Source organism: Coloeus monedula (assembly GCF_965178545.1).
Source record: "Coloeus monedula genome assembly, chromosome: 1".
NCBI classification, from domain to species: Eukaryota; Metazoa; Chordata; class Aves; order Passeriformes; family Corvidae; genus Coloeus; species Coloeus monedula.
Window position 1 is genome coordinate 41,395,584 of NC_138781.1, and position 21,247 is coordinate 41,416,830.

A 21,247-nucleotide genomic window follows, 5' to 3' on the forward strand; every position below is an offset into this window, starting at 1 on the left:
TTCCCTTTCTGGACCATCTTGAAATGCCACAGACTTGTGTAAGAATTGGGCTGATCAGCTCTTGTGTAGAGGAGACTCTTTCTACTCATCTGTTTCAACATGGGTTCCACAGTCTATGTCTGACCGTAGCTGTGGTTAGATGGTATTTTTGAATGAATAGAGTTTATAAAAACATATTTCTGTAGTGTTCCCCCTTCTCTTCTGAGCTCAGCTTTACTTTCCTACCATTTTTTGGTAGTGGCTTACTGTTTGCCTTTACGTGCAAGTGTGCCAACCTTCAAAGCCACTGCCTGTCATAGGCAGGAAAGGAAAATGTAAAAGGAGGATAAACACAGATGGAGGGAATTCCATTTTTGGTCCAAGCAGCACTTCAGCTGAGCCCAGCAGGTTAGTAGCTTTTATTCTGTGTTAAATTTTACCTTCACATGACACTTCCACAAATGAACAAAGAGCTTTTGTTGAGGACTCCCTGCCTCTTTTTGAGGTATCAGCTACTGACTCAAAGTGACATTAGCCCAGATTCCCTTTCAGAGCAGGAGTCAGCTCCCTGATTGTGGTGATAAAAATACACATCAACACAAAGCAACAGTGATGGATCAGCAAAGCAAAAAGTATCAGCCAGAAATGTCCTAACTAATATAACTTCATTTTCATCATCAAACTAACCTCATAATATAATTAATTTGCAGAAGACTTCACAACTGTGAAGTAGAACATTTAGAGGTTTGTTTATCATATATTTTCTTAAACATGACTGCTGCAGTTCTATTTTGTGATTTCTAGAAGTGCCACCTGGTGAATGGGAGTGCAGTTCAAAGCCATGCACTGCATGTAAGATAAACTTCTTTATTTTGTAGCAATGGATAGAAACTGAAAGCCATAAAACTGGTAGTATCTGGCATAAAGTTAGTGGTCTGCAGAGTACCCTGCCACAAAAGGCTCCCCTGTAGTCATACTCCCTGAAATTTTTGTTGATATCTCTGCTACAGATGAATCAAGATTGCAAACTCATTTTGCTAACTAGTAGTAGGTCATTTACCTAAAAAATCTGAATTTTAAGAGGAAAAATATAATGTTCAGACATTTTCTTATGAAATTGTGCTGATGCTATAAATGACAGGGCAAGTTTGGGGGAGAGAAAGACTCTATTTAGCAGAGAGGGAAGTAGAAGAGAGGAACAAATAATAAGTTTAAAAACCCCCTGAACATAATTCCAGGTTTGAAACATCCTGCCACACCTACAACTGACAAACTCAATAAAAGGTGGAAAACAGAAGTACTCTAAATGTCAGGTCTGTCATCTGTATTTTTTTGATGTGTTTCTCTTTTGAAAATGTGTTTTCCATTTTTCAATCAAGAACTCTTTGCCTTATTAGAGCAAAACTTGTTTTTATTGTCCTGCCTGTGTTTAGAGAAGGCTCAGGTAATTCTGACAGAAATTATGAATATGGCTTTCCAGAGAAGTAATAAATCCAAGTATAAGTACTGAAGACAAACTCTGTGGGGTCTCCATAATGCAAGGCAAGTTTGAGGATCTTAGAGAGGTGAAGGGTGTTTTTCAAAACTGTGACCATGTGAAAAGCAGGAAGTGGCTCCCAGAGGTGCTGCTTCCACAGCTCTTCTTCCCAAGAGCTGCGAGACAGATCTGTGGTCATTTGTCTACATGTACAAGTGTGCACAAACACAGCAAGAAGTCTTGAAATGCTTGAGGAGGCTGTATCCTCAGTGGAAAAGAACAACATGATAAATTATATGGGAAACTAACTAGTTTTATCATAAGTAATGTTGCAGTCCTTCACACAATATCATTTCGGTCTAATGTGAAGCACTTGAATTGTATCAACTTCAGACAGAGATGTAAACTTTAGCTGAAAGAAAAGGCCACGGAGGTGAAAGACAACAGTGGTTTGCAACACAACGTAGGTGCATGAAGGGTACTCATGGAAATTTTAGTGGTGCTAACAATAAGGATATGAAAGTAGAATAGGGAAAGTATAACTTTAATATGTTGCAGAAATTGGTAATATGTTAAGAGTTAGACTAGTGTTAGAAATGAAGCATAGAAAGTTCATTGTTTGGGACATCTAGAACTCAACTGGGCTGAACACCTTAAAATCCACAGGAAGGACTTTCAGATGTTGACACAAATCCAGAGCAGTGGCTAATAGCCTTTTTTCATCTCCAACCTCTGTTTTTCATCACAAAGAAGCATTATTTCAGTTCAGAACAAGTAATATTCATTTAAGTAGTGAGACTTCAATATATTATGAAAAATTTGAAAATGTTTACTGAGCGTGATGTACCAAGACTCAGAAAAGAGCTGTGCATCAAAATGACATTTTATTTGCAATGTCTGAGGTTTACACAGTCAAAGAGTAAACATATATTGCAACTGAGCATTCACAGTATCCTCGTACTAAAAAAAATTTGGGCCCAAGAGGTAAGGTTGACTCATTTCAACATGTGTTGTGTGAGTATACCACTCACTTTGGTTTTTTTTTCCTTTCCATTGGGATGGGTACATTTTGTTAAGCAAAATGTTCCTGCTCTGAGCAGCAACCTTTGAATTACGTTTCCCATGTTCTTTCATAAGGCAAAGTTTTAAATTCCAGAGGCACTGGGACTTCACAGAAACACTAGATTGCAGACGTTGCAGTGTTTTGGAAGGTGACCTGTTGCCACATTACTGGAAACACATACAATGGAGTTGAAAGTGAATTTATTCTAAAAGGTGTTCAGTATTTTACATATTTTAATCACAGTGGAAGAGATAACATAACCTGTGTGTTGGACAAAGGCCTGGACCTGCACCTGCTCGCAAAAATAATATTCCGTTGAATTTCACTGCCTTTTCCCATATGGTATCCCACTGAATTTCAGCTCACAGTGTGTTTCACAGTTAATCCACATGATTTATCAGATGGTTGGCAAACTGGTACCCCAAAGGTTTAAACTTCCTGTAAGACAAATTACCAGTGCTTTTGAGGTATCTTTCTTGGTTTTTTCTGGAAAGAGCAGCCTGTTCAGAGTTCACTCATTTGTGAAGCAAGATTAAAGGAAGGAGCTAAAGGTGCAATCTTCCTGCATTGTGTAAGACACTGGGATCCTGGATATACAGTGATTTCAGCCAGAAGTTCTCAGAAAAGGATAAGCTTTGTTCAAATGATTTACAATTCTATAGGGAGCTGCTGATGGCAATAACCTCTTGCCCTCTGATGGTATTTTATATTCTGTGAGTTATGGGTGATTCTGTGTCAGAGCTACGAGGCTGTAGAATCCTCTTGCTCCTAAAAGACTCAGTTCGGGAGGAGAGTTCTGCTATACCTAATATTTACTATGAAACAGCTCAGTCAGCAATTTTCATTGAGCTGTAGCAAGGGGTTTGAGAGCAGCTGCTTTGAGTGAATTTGGGAGTTTTCTGAATTGAATTGTTTTTCTACCAAGGTGATGAACTCTTGAACACAGCAGATTTCTACTGTGTGGCAGAGGTAAGCCACACCTCATTGGGATGGGTCCAGGGAGCACTCATATCCCAGAGGCACATCTTTTTCTGGTCCTGTGAAGGACTGCTCTATCCTTCATGATATTTTATGGCTTTTGAATGTGATAGACACACATGTATGCTTCTAATTTTGCCTTTTTTATTTTAGTGATTGCAATACAGCAACAGACACTTTGTTAAGAATTTAGTATCTAAATGTCCAAATTTTTGTGTGTTTGCTCACCTCAACTCCCTGTTTTCCTTTGCTGTGTTTCCCTTGGGGGTTTCTCCTAAATCAGTATAATATTTATATAACACAAACTGATTTCACTGATGCAAGAACTTTGTGCAGTTTGTGTTTTCTGGCTTGTGAACCACAGCAGTGTGCAGGGTTTGCAGTATGGACCAAAGGTGCTGTGATTTCCTAAGTGATTTTTTTTTTCAACCACTCGGGCACCTGACCACTCCCTTCCTCCTGTTTACTACAATTTTGCTCCGCTGCCAGCCCTTTCCAGCTAAAACACCTGCACTTGACTAAAAAATTTGTTGTATTTTTCTTTTTTCAACTGCCACTTCTGACAGTGAAAATCAGAGTGACACAAATACAGTAACAAGGGGAAGTGAAAATTGGGCTATGATGGTATTCCCACAGATAACCTTGCCTAGTTTATCCACAGAATTCAAATTGGTGCTCAGAATTTTAGTGTTCAAAGATAGTTTTTTAACAAAAGCTATTTTGCTGCCTTTCTTTTAACATGCAAATGCTCCTAACTAGCTTTAGTAGAACTGATTTCCTGTGAAGGCAATGGACTTAGAATCTTTAGTTTTCTGGGAAAAAATGGCTGTTCCAACAAAATGGTCATAATTTGATTGATTGGTATTATTTTCCTATACACATTCTAGAAGATTATTGTATTACAAAAAGTTTATCCATAACTAAAAAATGCAGGTAGCAACAACTTCAGATTTTCTTGATGTATTATGGGACATAGGGAAATAGTAGCAAAAATTTCCAGTCAGTGTGTGGCCATTGGTTGAAGAAGGAGGTTTCCTTAATTTATTTGTATCTGGATGATAGATATTGAGAGCAGAAGATCACTGACCTTCCTGAAATGTTTATCCTTTGTTTAAAACTGAATGTAACAGAATTGGAAATCAGAAAATGATTGATGGAAAAATTTGAAGTAATTAATCTGCAACAGAAGGCAAAGAAAAGAATAATACATTTCAAGACTTATAAATCCACTTTTCTCTTCCATTAATTTTCATACGAATGTCATGAGCACTGTTATATTTTCTTTTGTTTCAAAACAGAAAAATATGGCTTAAGCACCATGGCATCATCTTGAGCTTATTTTTAATATTAGGATTTTGACTTTATTGCATACACTATTGGACATGTGTTCCAAGAAATGTTAATATATATGATTGCAATTACAATTCTGGCACAGAAGTGTAAAGTATTAGTGTCTCTGGTCTAAAATTGTTCTACAGGGATCCTTGCAGGTGGAGCTGATCCTATTGTAAACTAAGAAATTCCAGTACTTACTGATAGTTTGAAGTGCTTATTTTTTGGCAGTTCAGTTAGTTCAGTTTATGAAGCTGTGGAGTTTCTATGGAAGTATTTTAACTCCATCTGCACATGTCCTGCAGATTTCTGCCAAACGTTTCTTCTTTTTCTTTTTCTTTTTCTTTTTTTTTTTTTCCTTTCCCTAAGGTACAAATTATACAGGAGGGAATCTATAGCATTTGCTGTTCCTCCCAAACACAACAGAGCTCCAGTCTTTTCAGAGACATCCTGAGGCAGAGAACAACTGACAGCTAGCAACAGCAGCACCTATATTGCATTTTATATTCTCAAGGTGTTTTAAAAATGTTAATTAAACCTTATAGCATCACTTAAATAATCAGACTAATGCAAGGTCTTCAACTCCCTTCGAGGTAAATGACCTCTATACAGTGTAGTCTTTCTTACAGTATGGACAGCAGCTCCTGTTCCAAACCCAGAGATGCTCAGCTGTACATTTAAGGCAAAGCCCAGAGTCTAAGTGTGATTGACTGCCATATGCTGTTCTGGTCAAGGCAGCTGAACTAATTGGCCCATTCTTCTCAGTAAGAAAAGAGAAGGTTTTACCAGTTCTAGTTAGATTTGGCTTTACTGCCAAGCAGTGAAACTTAATTTCTTCTTGCTAAATCATCTGTAATAATCTGTCCTCTGTAGTAATAATAATGAAAAATATTTTAAAATAGAATTTTGAAGTTAACTCAGTATTCTAAGTTCCCATACCAAATTATATCATGAATGTCAAATATCTTTTGGCATTTATATTTCCCTGAGTTCACTAACAGTATGGACAGCTGTGTCTTGGTGGTTGTACTTAATGTTTTTAGTCTTGCTCTGTTTTCATCTTCATGCTCCATGTAGTGTTTCTCATGATCTTCACAACAAGCAAAAAGTTCCAGTCCTGAAGCAAGGATGACAGTTAAACAGATGCTGTTTCAGTTCACAGTTACCATTCCTTCAAGGCTGTTAGGGGATATTACAGCTGGGCAGGCTGGCAAGCCATCCCCCACACACACCCTCCCATCCTAAGATTAAATTTGTTGTCCCTGACATCAGCCACTAAGTAACAGGCATCTGCAAATGCCCATATTCAGCTTCAGGAATACCCAGCTTTATACTTTCTAAGTGTTAATTCTGCTAATTTCTATTTCTATTTAGTGTGGCCTGTGAGTTCAGTAATAACACTTCTATGTCAGCAGTGATCCTTCATTGTAAGGTAAATCATGCAAAGTCCTGTGGCTTTAAAGTGTTGAATTAAATTTATTTGACAGAAGAATGGCCACTTTGTCATCTCTGTCATATTTCTGGACAAGGAAATCTGTGGTGCAGTTAGGACTTTGTCCACTGCAAATATTTGCACAGCACTTAATCTTTTGGTTTTTATATATACTGTGTATGAAAGGAAAGGAGAAAGGGAACATTATGCTGATCAGTGAGCACCAGTGCAAAATTAAGATGTCTGAGCTTTCCAGTCAGTCCATGTGCCAGAGCCTGAAGTGCATCAAAGAACCCGAATGGACAACCTAGCCTAGAAATAGATACTCTGCAAGATCCTCATGAGAAGAAAAATTGCCTGAGTAGGCTGTGGCATTTAGAAGAGGCCAGGATTGCTTGCCTGTACAGGTTGGGGTGCATTTGTGCAGCGTTTGTTCCTTTCCACATGACTGGAGCAGAGGGATCAGAAGAGTTCACTGAGAACTCCTGTTAGGGCCTGTGTGGAATATTTTAAATATATGTCTTTAAGGAAAGCTGAAGATGATTTACATTCAGTTTGATGGCTGTGGATGGGCTTTCTCAGCTGTGGTTCCTATTTTTTTCCAGCACTGTATGTTGCATCGATGCCTGCTCCCCAGTAACATTTAAGAGAAACATATCTCGTAGTTTTGCCTCCTGATCTCATGATGAAGGGAAGGGTTGAAGATGTTCTTTTAAAGCACATGGGGGAAGGTGTTACAGCCTTTCTTCCTATTCCCAAGTGGATGTATCTGAAGCATTCCCAAGTATCTACAAAGAATCACTGGTGTCCTATAGAGGAAAGCTAGATGCCCTAACACAGATTTGGGAGAGTGCAGGAGACTGTCTCTCCTGCCGACCTTATCAGTTGTTACTGTTTTGCTGTCATTGACAGTAATGTTTCATTAATCAGCAATTCCATTTGAGAGGATATAGTGTGGTAGATTTTTTTGTCAGTTTTAATGTTCATGAGTGATTTATAATATTCTGTGAAATTAATGTATTACTTAAAGTATGTCTACAGAGCTGACTATGCAGTGTGACACAATCAAAGGATCTTGTTCTCTCTTAGAACACCCATCTCCATGCTCTATCCATTTTATTTGCCATTTGGAGTATCTATCTTGTACCATTTTCAAACTGTTACTATGCAGCCACTGGAAAAGAGATGAAAAATTGTCTCTAGACTTTGTATTTCATTCAGGTATAAATCTGAAGAAGTTCTAGACCATCAGGATTAAAGATGTAGGAATTGCATATCGAAATATCTTAGAGAATATTCCAGACTATCCTGTAAATTGAGTAATGCATCTCCCAGTACATTTTTTTTGTTTCCTCTCCTTTACAACAAGTAGCTCACTGGTCTACAGCATTTCCTTTCTCTCACTTGAAATGGTTTTCAAATGTGCACTGCTGCAAAACCTTTCTTAAAGCCAGTCATGACTGGGAATTTTCTCTTTTCTCTTTTCCCTTTGCCCATCCTTATCTTTCTTTATCTTGAATTTGCCTTTGGGACCAGACTTACCCACTCTTCTGAGCTGGATGCAAAGTTTCTCAACCCCACACTTCCTAGGTCTGCTCCCACCCCAGGGAAGCACAGCCTCGTAGTGCTGCTGAGTGACACGATAATACATTGCCTGGATGAGAGCTGACAGTCCTCTGAGAAATATGACAGTACCTCTGCCCTTGATCAGGCTTCCCATTTGAAAGTTTTCATTTTGGTAATTACATCCTTCCCAGATAGTAGCCCTAGTCATTGATCATACAAATATCATTATAACTGATTCCCGTAAGTCACCTTTTAAAGACAATTTCTATGGTTTCTTTTCTCCCTATATCTTCTTCCTCTGCAGTCACAGGATAAGACTTTTTCTATCTACCCTTCATCTGATTGATTAGAAATGCCAAATACTTCCTTTACGTATGGCCTGGTAATATACACATCACATTTCTTCCCTTGGGATCTTAATCAGAACAAGTAATGGCCTTTAGCTTTTCTCATTAGCAAAATGGAAAAGCACCATACCCAATCCATTAGAAATACAGCATTGTAATATGAATTTATAGGAAAGTGGCTGCATGCCAGCAGACATGGAGTGAGTTTACCTTAAGGGATTTTCAGGGGAAAAAAAAAAAGGGAGAAAAAGTCACCCCTTCTGTCTGGCTTGCAAACATTTTGAGCCATTACTTATCATGCCTGTCTGTCAGGCATTTTGCTGTTGCTCCTTAAGTGCTTTTTGGACATTTCTGTCATATAAAGGGCATTCATAAGGAGGAAATATGGGTGTTTGAACATGTATTAGTCTTCCCCAATGTTGATTCCCTTCCTGGATTATTCTCCTCATAATCTCTATCAGAATTAGAGAGAGAGGAGGAAGTTGGGAAGATTTTGTTATTTTGCTTTGCTTCTAATTTTTCACAGAATGTGCTAAGCTGAAAAAATATATCAAGAGCAACCATTGCAGCATACTCGTCTGTCAAACTGAGACTGCTGCTCCGCTTTTTTTAGCCCTGTCTAAAACTATTTACAATCAGTACACTGAGAGCGAGGACAAGACTGATTAACAGGTGTTTTTCTCCAATGATGAGAATTGCTTTTTACTTGGCCTGGTCTTTATTAGCCCTAAAAATTATTTAAATTCATACACCAGCACTGAAAACTTTCAGTGCTTATATTTTCCCAAACTGTAAGAAGGTGTTAAAGCACAAATCCATACCAAATGATAATTGCACAATTTGAATGCATAGGAAGGGATTCTGTCTCCTTTGGAAAACTATCACTGAAAGAGCACAAAGAACAGCCTTGGAATGCTGCTATTCTGCCAGCACTAAGACACATCTGTTTTGCTGGCCCCTTCAAGCAATGGTTGTGTTATTCCTGGTAAAATAAGTACTAAGCACACCCATAAAGCTCTGTGTCTTATGAAAAAGGAGCACTTGCACTTTTTTTTTCTCCCCAAACAAGCCTCAGGTTTCCTCTGTGTTAAGTTGCTCACCTGTACAAAGTGAGAGTCAAAGCTGAAGCATCAGGTTTGTGTTCTTGGCTACTTCACTTACGGTTCATCAGCTGTGTTGATCACACTTTTCCAAAAAAACAGTGTCCCAGTACTAGGTTAAGAAAATAGTACAGTGAAATAGTGTGAAAGACCTGCAGTAGTCAAAAATGGGAGGCATTCTAAAGGGACTTCTCTCTGTAGGAGGCAAATTATTGATTAGATGACAGGACAGGAGAGCTTAAGGCAAGGAGGGATGACTATTTTTTGAGGTATTGGGATTTTTTTGTCCTTCTTTCCTTTTCTGTTTTGTCCTTCTGCTGTTTTTTTTTTTAATTTTTGGTATTTTTCCTTCTTTCTTACCTCTTCCCCTCATCATTTGGATGAAACAGTGACAAATTAGGAGAGATCTTGTGTAATTTTTATCATGCAGTAAGTTTAGGAGTTCAACATTGTTAGCAGATCATTGCATGGTAGATAAGCTGATGACATAGCAGTATAGTTCAGACTACTCTGCTAAAAGTCAAGATTTCTCCTTTGCTTTTGCAGCCCTATTGCCGATATGATCTGATGTGTCTCAGAGATCCTCCCACAGTTGATAATTAACATACTTATAGCCAAACTGTAATATTCTTAGTCACACTCTATCAGTAGGGCATTGACTTTAATTTTAAGGCGATCCTTCTCCCATAAGAATTTCAAGAGTTTATGGAAAGTGGGAAAAGGAAGTCTTCCCCAGAAATGCTTGCTATTACCACCTTCCACAGCCCTGCCATGTAAGCAAAGCTAATGGTCATGTATATATACTTAAAGATTTTGACGCAACAATTTTATGCTAATGAGAAGCAATATTTTGTACTGCATCACTTTAAAACACTTTACTTTAAATGTACTGTAGTTGACACCAGCCTTTAAGGGTTAGTATTCTCTGTTATCCCCACCCTATCCAAACACGAATATGGCTGATCCTTTTTCTGAAGTTGCAGATAGAAGAAGAGTTGGCTGAACAACATTCATGGTTTCCAGTTTGTGGGAAATTAATCTTATGAAATTTGGGTTTTCATTCTGATTCATCTTTTAAAAACTCAGAACAAACCAGAAAGATTCTCTCTTGAGCCAGAAATTCCAAACAAAATTTAATTTTCAGAAACAATGCCTCATGGTGTTCCCAATACAAAATACAGTCTGCAAGATCTTGGCAGCTGCCAACTGGCTTAAATGGCCATCTTGGTTTCTGTCAGCTTTCAGGCAGCAGCTGCAAAACACTCCCAGGATTTCATGTTCCAGAGCAGCCTCACCATGTCCGATGCTTTGGGCAGGCTTCCAGACCTTCTAATGGGTCGGCTTACAGGTCTGCTTACTGATGGCCAGATTAGTCTGGCAGCCAAGTCAGAAAACCCCAGGAATGTTGCTTTGGGGACGCAACTTGATGGGATTGTCCTGGAAAAAAAGCAGGGCACTGGCTTGAAGACTGAAGAGGGACTGCCGGTTTCCAGGTGTGTAGGATGAGGCAAGGACATCCCAGAGCTTCATGTGAGGACCCATATGAAGCAGGGCTCTTGAGGCTTGCAAACTCCCTCCTCAACCACACCAGCTCTGGGTTGAGCTGCCTGGAAGGCCTGAGTGAATGATTTGCAGGACATTTGTCCACACATGCCCAATAGCAGGATGATTTTCCTAGTATCCTTAGGGATAAGGGCCCAGCATTTCCCAGAGGGAATATGTTTCCCTCTGCCTAAGCCTGGAGTTGCGTGTTCACCATCAATTCAGGAAGGCCAGCTTTCAAGGCATCCCTAATGCCACTGTTCACTTCCAGGGTAAGCTCCAAAAGGGGATGTCTCCAAGGTGTTTCAGGCTCACTGAACTGGCAAGTTCTCCTCCATCTCTGGATGCAGGGTACTGGTGAACAGCAGTCTTTTTTATGAAGTACTGAAATGGTCCCTGCCCTGCCCTGCCTTGCTCTCTCCTCCCTTCCCACAGTGATATCTTTCATTATACTTAGCCAAATATTTTGGATTCTAGGGATCTTTTAGAGGTAAAGGACTGAGCAATATCATGCTTCAGCTGCTCTTAACAACATCCAAGGTGTACACTGGTGGTATAATTCTATTCTCTTACTACCTTTCATCTGTCCGGCATGACTGCCTTTTCATGCAGGAGGTGTTGAAATTCTTCCTGTTTCTAGGAAAATTGGAAATACCAATATTCAGGGGGCCTTTTGTCTGTTTTTACTGTTCCTTTTAGTTTGGTTTAGCTTCCAGCTAATTGTCCTGGCTTTCATCTGCTTCATTCTTGGACAGCTGGCCCATGAGTTGTCCATTTTTATCCCTGATCTGAAAGAGCAATGGAAAGTGCATGTGATGATTGATAAGCAACTGTTATTTAAAAGTCTAAGCAGTTCTCCTTTTGTTTTAAAAACTTCATCCATGCAGTATGGACATTTACACACAGCAGTCTGCTTCTCTTTAGACTCTTCAAATTCATGGAGATTTAATAGCATCTAGAAGACGTTTCCCTCCATTATTTGTTCATATAAATGGATATGTTATTAATAATAGCTCAGTATGCTCATATGTTGAGAGATTCACTGACACTTTTTTTTTTTTTTTTACTTACGTTGAAAATATTAAAATGTACAGATCAGCCTTCCTTCATCTTACTAGCCGCCATTCATCAGGGACTAATTGAAAGGATTGCAGGTAGATGGAAATTTCTAAGAATTTCCAACTAAGGTGGTGCATAGGGATTTTTTTTAATATCGGGAGCCAGTTATAATTCTACTGCATCACCCATTTATTCTTCAGTATACAGGATCTGAAAGAATATAAATGTGACAGAATCTCAGTGATTACCCACCCTGGTTGACCAAGACTGATGCAGTATACTCTTATGTTATGATACAGTCACTATATGCTGGTTTTTTTTAGGGTGCTGCAGACAGGACTGTGATAAATCATGCACTAACCCGTGCTCAAAAACTTGCCCCAGAGAGCTCATAATGTGCATTCATAGAACAGGTACACAGAGGGTATTAGAAAAAAAAAAAAAAGCCTCTTTTGTAGAGAAATGGGTAAGAACTGAAGAATTAAGAAAGTACAACAAATTGCTAGAGTCTTGTTCTTTGTTTTAAGCACAGAAGTCTTCCTCTCTTGCAAATGTATCCATCAGACACATGGCATTATTCGAATTATGCAAAAAAGCAGTTTTCACATCTTGGGGCTATTCATATGTGGACTCATACATGAAGAATCAGTTTACATTTCTGTACAGCCTCCATGGGTCCCCACCTACAATGGAAGCTTTGTCACAAGGAAGAGTGAAAATGTCATGGGCCTTGGTACACTCACATGGACTGCAAGGATCACTGGCACCCTCAGGTCAAGTTCCTAAAGGAAGTTACCAATTAATGAAAGATGCAATCAGAATGGGAACTTATTTTCACATCCTGATGTGTTTTCCTCCATTTTTTCCCTTTTCACACATTGATGAGATATCTGGAAGTGGTTTGAGACTTTTACTGAGTTAATTTGTAGTGCCAGCCTTTAGACTAAAAAGTGGTTAAAGTGAATGAGCCAGTTTTTTATTTGTCTGTTTATAGTGCTTGCATTTACTACAGTTTTTACAAAGTGTATGCTGTTGAGAGCGTGGTGCACAGCTGTATGTGGGGGTCTGATAGTTCTCATATTTGTTTACTCTAAATAGTCTTTATCTGATTAGTCCTGATCACTCTGCTTTAGTAGCAGGACTGAATTTCAGAAAGAAGAAAAGACCTGTTAGGGGGAGGGTTGTGTGGTTAGCTCATCTGCACTTTTCCTTCTATACCTTTGTATTATCTGATTTCCAAAGATAGGGATTTGTGCAGGATGTTTAGAACTTCTGAAGAGAAAAGGAGATTAGTTTGCAAATATAGTTCTTGAAGTTATTATTCTCTCTACCTTCATTTAACTTGCTCAGAGAATTAGGTAACATCTCATTAGGAAGGTTGAAAGGGAATTGATAGCCAGCATTCCTAAATACATTTGTATTACTGAGCAGCAGGGAAGGAATGTTAAATCCGGTAAAGATTTCTATTCTCTGCCTGAACAATGAGTGCAGTGGCCCAGCGATGGGATTCTGTTGAATGACAGAGCTGTTCTTGATAGGGCTATGGTAATTGTGTGGTAAAATGGAATTATATTATTATATTTTAGGCCTGACTGATAATTATTAGCAAAATTATTGTAATATATGCAAAAACTTTGTATCATTTATTCTCCCATTCTTTAATTGGGAGAAAGTGAAATTAATAACAGGCATTGAATAAGTACAGGATTGAGCTGGAAAATGAGAATGCTTCTGGGTAGCAAAAGATATTTTAAGTTTAAAGTGAAAACTGTGGCAGCTGGATATTGTATTTCACTGAACTGCCACTGGCGCTGATGAACTAGATGGTCCTTTTCTCTTCCTGAGTTCCCATGTCTCCATGCCAGACTATGGGATAAGAGGACACAGCAAGACAATGTTCTTTTCTGTTGGAGAGCAGGGTATTTTCAAATGAGAAGGTGGAACCAGAGAGAAAAAACCAGCAGTTTTATTCTGTATTTCATTACAGTTATAACCACGAGCAATGGTCAAAGAGAGATGCAATTTTTATTCTTTGCAGGGAAAGAGATTTGAAAGTGGAAGGGCAGGTTTCCTTCACGGGGTGAAAAAAAAAAAAAGAAAAAAAAAAGAAAGATAAAAATAAATTCAGCCAACAGACTCATTTCCTTCAGTTTTCCAGCAATGCAAACGTTTTCACATAATTCTGTGAGTGATGCAGTGTCTAGACTTCTCAGATTGTTTAAAAGATTAAAAAAAGAGCAGAAACAAACCCTGGCATTAATTCTGGGAATCCTGAAAAGCTAAGTCATTATCACTGTACTATAGTTCATGCGGTGATATGAAACCACAAATAGTCATTGAAGACCAGATTCTGGAATCCTTGCTTATTTAAGATACATGGTTTAGCATTTGCTCATGTAAGACTTCCCATTTAATCTCCCTTCAGCAGGCTGTGGTGGTGTAAATGCTTAAAGGCTTCTGCATTTTGGCTCTCACCTTTACTGAAAAGGCTCTGTGCCTTCCCAGGAACATGGAAACTGATGATATAAGGAAAGAGATCTCTGATTCTTGCAACAGATATACATTGATATAAAACCAAAGCAAAACACCAGAAAAAAGCATTTGCACGTAGAATTTATAAAAGGCTTCTTTAACATTTTTTCCTTGCTCATTGCCATTTGTCCTTAGTAAGTCTACTGATTTTGAGTGTTGTTTGAGGCTTCCAGATTTACTGCAACCTATCTGTTACTATCTCATTTTGTAAATTCTTTTCTGTTTTCTTTATACCAGGAAACTTATTCAGCATTGATCAGATTATCAACTGTTGTCACTCTCTAAAATCCCACAGTACTCATAGTGACCAAGGGAGTTAATGTAACTGCAGCAGCCTCCATCTAATCACAGCTGTGTTATTTTATAGGCAGCTAGGCCTATAAACAGAACTGAACTTTAGGGTGGTTTCTTATATGTTCTGTTAATGATGGCCTTCAGAACTTAAACAGAGTGTGCAGCCAAACTCTTCTGGTGATGTAAATGGAATAGTTTGGTCTTGCAAGAGGCACTCTTTCAGGCACTGTCTCAGCTGAAATTCAGTAACTAATGACTGGTGTTTGCTATGTACCTCAGCTGTCAACCTCAGTTGCCTGACTCTGCCTTAACCTGGGCCTGAGAAAGGCAGGCTAGGGGCTGATAAGGGCAGATGAATAAATGGACATGACCTGTGCCATAGTCTCAATGTAAAAGCTCCTATAATTTCCCTGTAGGTGACTCAGCTCCACCTTTGACGGGTAAACCATATTATCCTACTGCAACATTCTCCCTCACTCTGCCAGGTACAGGCAGCTGCCTTCCTCCTGTTTTTTATTTCCCAATGCCTGTCACCTTTATGGGTTTAGTGTTTGCTGCAGGCTTAACACCGTTCTTGCTGGAGCCAGGCTGGGACACCCCGCTGTTTGCAGATCTCTAAGAAGCAATGTTGCTCTCTAATTATTCTTGAGGGATCTCATTTTGTCCCCTCAACCCACTTCCTCATTTGTTACCTCCTTGCATTTAACTGTTTGTAGTCACAGAGAGTAGTATCTGAAAGGAGAGCAGACGTGTACATTAACACTCTCATTTTCTAGCTATATATTTTTTCACACATTTAAGTAGTTTCAAAATGGTAAGAAACAAAAACCCCATTGGAAAAGGTGTGAGTAGAATTCTTAATGTAGCATATAGACTAAATTGGTACCTGATAAGTGCTGTCTGAATTAAGCAGTCGGGCATAATAAAGCATGAATTATATTATAGTACTGCACATCTTCAGTGCTGAGAACATGCATTCTCTGTACTGTATGAAGAAAACAATAGCTTACAAGCAAATTAAGAGCATGTTGCCACCAGCAATGTAGTAGTTTTCTGCAGCAGAAATTACCAGCTTTTCAAGGATCAGAGTGCCAAAAAAAGCTCCTTTATAACCTCCAGATCCATCATCTGTGCCTGTAGAGTCACTATTCATTTTACTGTCAGAAATAAGCAGCTCCTACTTTTAGACCAACAAAGCCTGTACAGTTGTGGAAGAATGAACGGTGCTCTCTTCTGCCTTGCACATACCTTGTTGAATGACCGATCACATCACAGCTCAAGAATCTTTCATCCTGATGGAAACACATGGCAAGGAAAGGATGCATTTGGATTTTTCAGATTCTCTCATTTCAGTGTTCATAATACTAATATTTAGCGGATTTAGCTGGGTGCTGCTGAGCTGAGCATGTGAGTCATGCTGTCTCTGTTTCTCACATATGTGTGGATAAAAAAAAGTAATGAGTGTGGTTCATGGAGAAAATAAATCCCAGTGATCGTCTTCGGACATAGATGTCTTGTTTGCCGTCTGCCTACTTCCAGGTTACATGAGTATCTTGAGGTAGATGGGAAGCCATATGTAAAGTATGTACATTTACAGCAGCTGTGATCCAAATCGAGCTGCATTACAACAGAGTCCCTCAGCTCAGGTATGTCCTTAGACGAGAATTTTCATCCAGGGTGGTCTTAAACTGAGTGGATTTAAAATATTTAACTTTTCTTTAAATCTCAGAATAATTTCTGGAGTTCTTTTCCACCTCCTAGCATGGGCTCTACTCACTTTAACACATCCAGAGCACATTTTTTAGTAGACTAGCTAGGTGAAGTGTCTGGGATACCCAGGGAGAGACACAGATTCCAGAGGGCTCAATGTGTGCTGGATATGGAAGCTACTGAGCAGCAGTGTTCAGGAAGCTTTTTGCTAAACAACCAACTGTGAATATTCATGACAAGGAATTCAACTATTGCATTATCCAAACCCGTTGATGTAAGTATCAACACTGACATTGTGCCTTAGGACAATGTAATCTTTATTATCCTGTGAGATCAGAGAATTAGAGTTATGTAGTTCGCAAAGGAAAGAAATACATGTGAACTTGCTTGAGCTAGTGTCAATTATAATAAAAATTAATCTGTCTCCATTTTCATTACACTATTAGTAAACAAACTAAGCTAAAACAGCTTCTCAGCACTTGGCTTCCCATGGTAGAAACTGATCCAGCAGGGCAGACACTCCCGAATTCATGTGGTCTCAGCTGGGACTCCCTGTGCTGCATGTGAGGGGACTTCAGATACTAGACACCAATTATGTGTCTCTGAGAACTAAGCTGGAGTTGTCCTTTATAGGTTGGTAAAGATTTTTACAGAAGCCTCAATGAAACCTTTAGTGAGACCCTGGAGATGGAGAATCAGTTCCAAGCCCCAGTAACATGTTTAATTGTAGACCGAATAACTCCTGCCTGAAATGGCGAGGGTCTCTTTACATTCATAAAGAGGAAGACATTAAATATGTTTGGACATTTCACTGGAGGGCAAAATATGTGTACCTGTGATACAGACCACTGCTGCTGTGTGGTCCAGGACCAACTGGACCAGTTAAGCACCAGTAGTCTGTACCACTGAGCCTTGGCTAAATTCTCCTAGGATCAAATTCTTTGCCACAAGTACTATGACTTCATTTGTGCCATTGGTGGGACTAATTTGGCTCACAACATTCGTCTTTTTAATTGTAGAACCCAAAAGGATTTATCAAAAAAATTGAACCACCACTAGAGAAGACATTTAGACAAGCAGAATGTTATATTCAGGGGAGAAGTCACTCTCCTACAGTTCTCCAGGGAGTCTGGCAAGTAACTGGGTAGCTTTGGTCTCCAGTGCTTTAAATCATTGCTGTTTGGCTGAACTCAGTTAAAACTCCTGCAAAAAAAACTAAACCAGGAGAGTGTGGGGAGGTGTGAGTGTCTGAAAAGACCAGGGCAAGCAGGCTTTGGCCAGGGCCACCAGTGACATTCAAGTCAACAGTACAGTTTTCCCTAGAGATTGTCTGGCTGTGAAAGAAGCAACATGAAGTAGTCTGGAAAGTAAGATCAGGATCTGCCTCAAGAGATAAAAAATAATAGAGTAAGAAACTGCACAAATACTGAGAGCAGCGCTTTTAGTCAGCGAAGACATCAATTAATTCCCAGTTTCCATTGTTGTGCTACAGAACACAATGCCAAAGGATTTTGCAAAAATGGAGTGGTATGAATTAAAAGGCAATTGAATAATTTGATATTTATGTATTAAGTCGCCTGGGTTTGTGTGTAAGGTAAGGGAATGGCAGACAACTGTATAAGAGTCTGAGTGTTGATCTTCTGCCAGGTTTAAGGAAGAAATCAGAAGATGTTCAAGTTGAATGAGACCACTTTATTATTTAAATTAACACTTTCAGATAAACTCTATATATATTTGTACAAGTGATGCTAGACTGCTTAGATGTTTAGCACCTTTGCAGGTCGTTGCAGAAGTCTAAGAAAGCGTGCTTCAGGTAAATGTTAAATATTGACACATTTAGAACAATGCTACACAACAGATGTCTTCCCAACATGTGAAGGCAGCATTACAAGGCAGAATGAATGGAGCAGAAGCGGCTCTGGAACACCCTGCTGTAACATTCTCATTAGCTCTTAATCTGTGAGGCAGGAGAACAGCCCAGCTGTACTGAGGACAATAGGGAGAGTTGGCCTAATGCTTTTGGTGGGTTAGCCTTCATAAAAAACACTATTGAATTCAATTCTCTTCCTGAAGAACAAGGAAAAAGAGCTGCAGAAAAACATGGCCTGATACAGGCACACAGACACTGGGGGCACTCCTGTCTCTTTGCTCAAGTTAAGCAAAATACTGTGAATTTGGGTAAAAATATTGTGATGGTTCCCAACACCATATGCTGCTCATATTGCAAGTAGGCATTCTATATCACATATGATCCTCACTTATTTTTTTTAATAGAAAACAATTTACTTAAATGCTTTTTATTTTCTTCTACGTGAAAGAATACTTCAGAATTTAGCTGTGAGATTCTTACATATGCTGTTGTCATTCCCTTAGGCGTTTCTCCAGCATTACTGCAGTCTGCACCCCACTTTGCAATTTCATAATGCATGTTTGTGACAGGCATATCAAACCATCCAGTTAGTTTAGAATTGAGGTGGGAGAGTGCTTTAAATGTAAATTTTACTGTAAACAGCGGAATAAAATCTTGCAAGCACTTCCTAGCTCTGCCAGGAAGCAGAGATATATTTAACTCATTTTAAAATTCATCAAATACATTGTGGGCTGATTCAGATCTTTGGTGTGTCTTTGAAGATAACATGTAGTGGAAGTGTCATACAGTCAGATGGGGGATCAGGCACATTCTAAGATTCTTGTCAGTGAAGACATGTAGTTAGGACTGGATTGTAGAAAGAAAAGTACATATAGATCTAAGGACTTAATATTGATATTTTATTTGAAAATTTGAACAATGACTGTTGCATTCAGTTCAAGAGCTTTTTGAGAAGTGCTGTATATAAAGAGGTCAGTGCCATAACAATGACAAAACTCACATGCACACGTGAATTTTAGAAAAGATTGTCTTGTAGTACTTGGGAGAGACAGTATTTCAGAGAAGCTAATACAAATTGATACTATAATAGTAATTTGCCCAAGCTTCAAAATGCATAGGAAAGATCCCTGGATAGTAAGAATAAGACATCAGAATTTAGCTAAGGTATCTGTGTACAAAAGGAGAAACTCCAGATGGATCTTCCTCTTCCATTATTTCTCCTGTCTTGGATTGCACCTCTCTGCAGCTTTGTGTCCCTGTAAACTCAGCTGCTGTTGTTGATGGGGTTAAATATAGATTGGAATAAACCTCTCAAATTTTATGCTTCCTATTTTGTAGGTGTCATTAGATAAGGTCAATGAGACTCCACAAGATTGTTTAGACTGCTTTGTATCTGTAACCACTACATATATATGTGTGTGTATATATATATGCTGCTCTCATGACTCCACTGAGATTTTTGTAAGTACAAATAGGAGTCTCTCAATTTTAGAACAATCTGCTTCTATCAGAGAGATGTTTACTATTGCCTATATTCAGATATTACCTTTATAGCTGGGTAAGTTGTACCATTACCTAAAGTTCCTAATTAAAAGAAATAATATGCTATACACTAACTAAAAAACTCTGAATGGGAAATTGAAATAGTGTCATGCTTCTAACATGGTTTCATGCATCTTAATTGTGGTTTTCTTCTGTTCATTTGCTTTTGATTTGTTCTAGTACATGACTGCTGCTGCACCTATGCAAGGGACCTACATTCCCCAGTACACTCCTGTGCCTCCAACAGCTGTCCCTATTGAAGTAAGTTTATCTCCATTCATGAAAGTAGAGTGAAGGGGGAGCAGAACTCTTATCTATTATGCCTTCTTGCACCTGTTGTTTGAAAGGGGCCTAAAGGTTCTTTATGGAGTGGTGGCTGGAAGCTTCCAGCTTTTTTAATTAGGACTGCACATTTCTTTCTCTTTTTGTTTTCTTTCTTTCCTTTTCCTTCTTTTTTCTAACCCCTCTTTTATTTTTTTTTAATTATTTGCAAGGGCTCTTGTTTTGCATTTGTTTTGTTGTACAGCAGGTCATGGAATAAAACATCAGTGATTATGACTATTTTTTCCCCATGTACTTGGGAGGGAGATGGGAAGAGACAGGAAAACAAACCCAGCAGGCAGACCACGAAACCAAAAGAGATTTCAAGAAGAGAAGATTGCAAGAGGGTTTGATGCGGTCCTTAGCAAGCATAGGTAATTGCTGAAACATTTAGCCACCAGAAAAAGTGATTGAGCAATGGAAACCTTCCTCTTGTATATACAGACGTGGAGGATGCTGCACTGACTGAGTGCTTTTCATCCTTGAGGAAGGATTCGCTCCCTCCCTCCTTGGGGCTGAGTCATGCTGATGACAGTCTAATGAGTAAGTATTTACTCAACCCTGTAGACCACAAGCTGCTGGGAGAGCGTCAGCTTGGCCTCCACTTCTGTGAAGCTTCATAAGGGCAACTGAGCACAGCGAGAGGAGGGAGCCTTGGCATCCTCTTCCCTGTGTGTTTCTCTTTGGCACTACCCTCTTGTATTAACAACTTCTGCCCTGCTCTGGGGTAAGGCAAGGAGTGCCAGGGTCTCTGTACTTCTGTCTTCATCTGTGTGGACTTTGGATTTTGTGCTATTACTACTCTGTGCTTTGAGGATGTGAGTTAGTGCTACTGCTGGCATGGCTTCACCAGCAGTCAAGTGGGCTTATCCTGTTTTCTCCTAGTTCTTTGCAATTATTGCCAGATAAGGTCCCACAGGAAAGGCTACTACTGTTATGTCATACTGAGCTGGTTGTGTTTCAGTCCTTTTTGCCTCGGTATAATTTTTGCCCTAAACTTCATTTGTTTGGAAATGTACTGTGGGTGCCTCTTTTCAATTGCCATTCTTAAGTCAAAATCAGGTAGATAAAAATCTGAATTAAAAGGAGATGGTGGGACAGAG

At 39.1% G+C, this 21,247-nt stretch overlaps 1 protein-coding gene across 1 annotated transcript in view; it reads left to right on the top strand.

Annotated features, from left to right (window-relative positions):
• Window positions 1–21,247, top strand: part of RBMS3 (RNA binding motif single stranded interacting protein 3) — a gene marked incomplete at its 3' end in the record, with an annotated part of 434,832 nt that overhangs the window by 412,066 nt on the left and 1,519 nt on the right. The window contains exon 12 of the mRNA XM_082289239.1: window positions 20,004–20,084. Coding sequence (XP_082145365.1) covers window positions 20,004–20,084 — 81 coding nt within the window. The remainder of the gene's footprint in view (window positions 1–20,003; window positions 20,085–21,247) is intronic.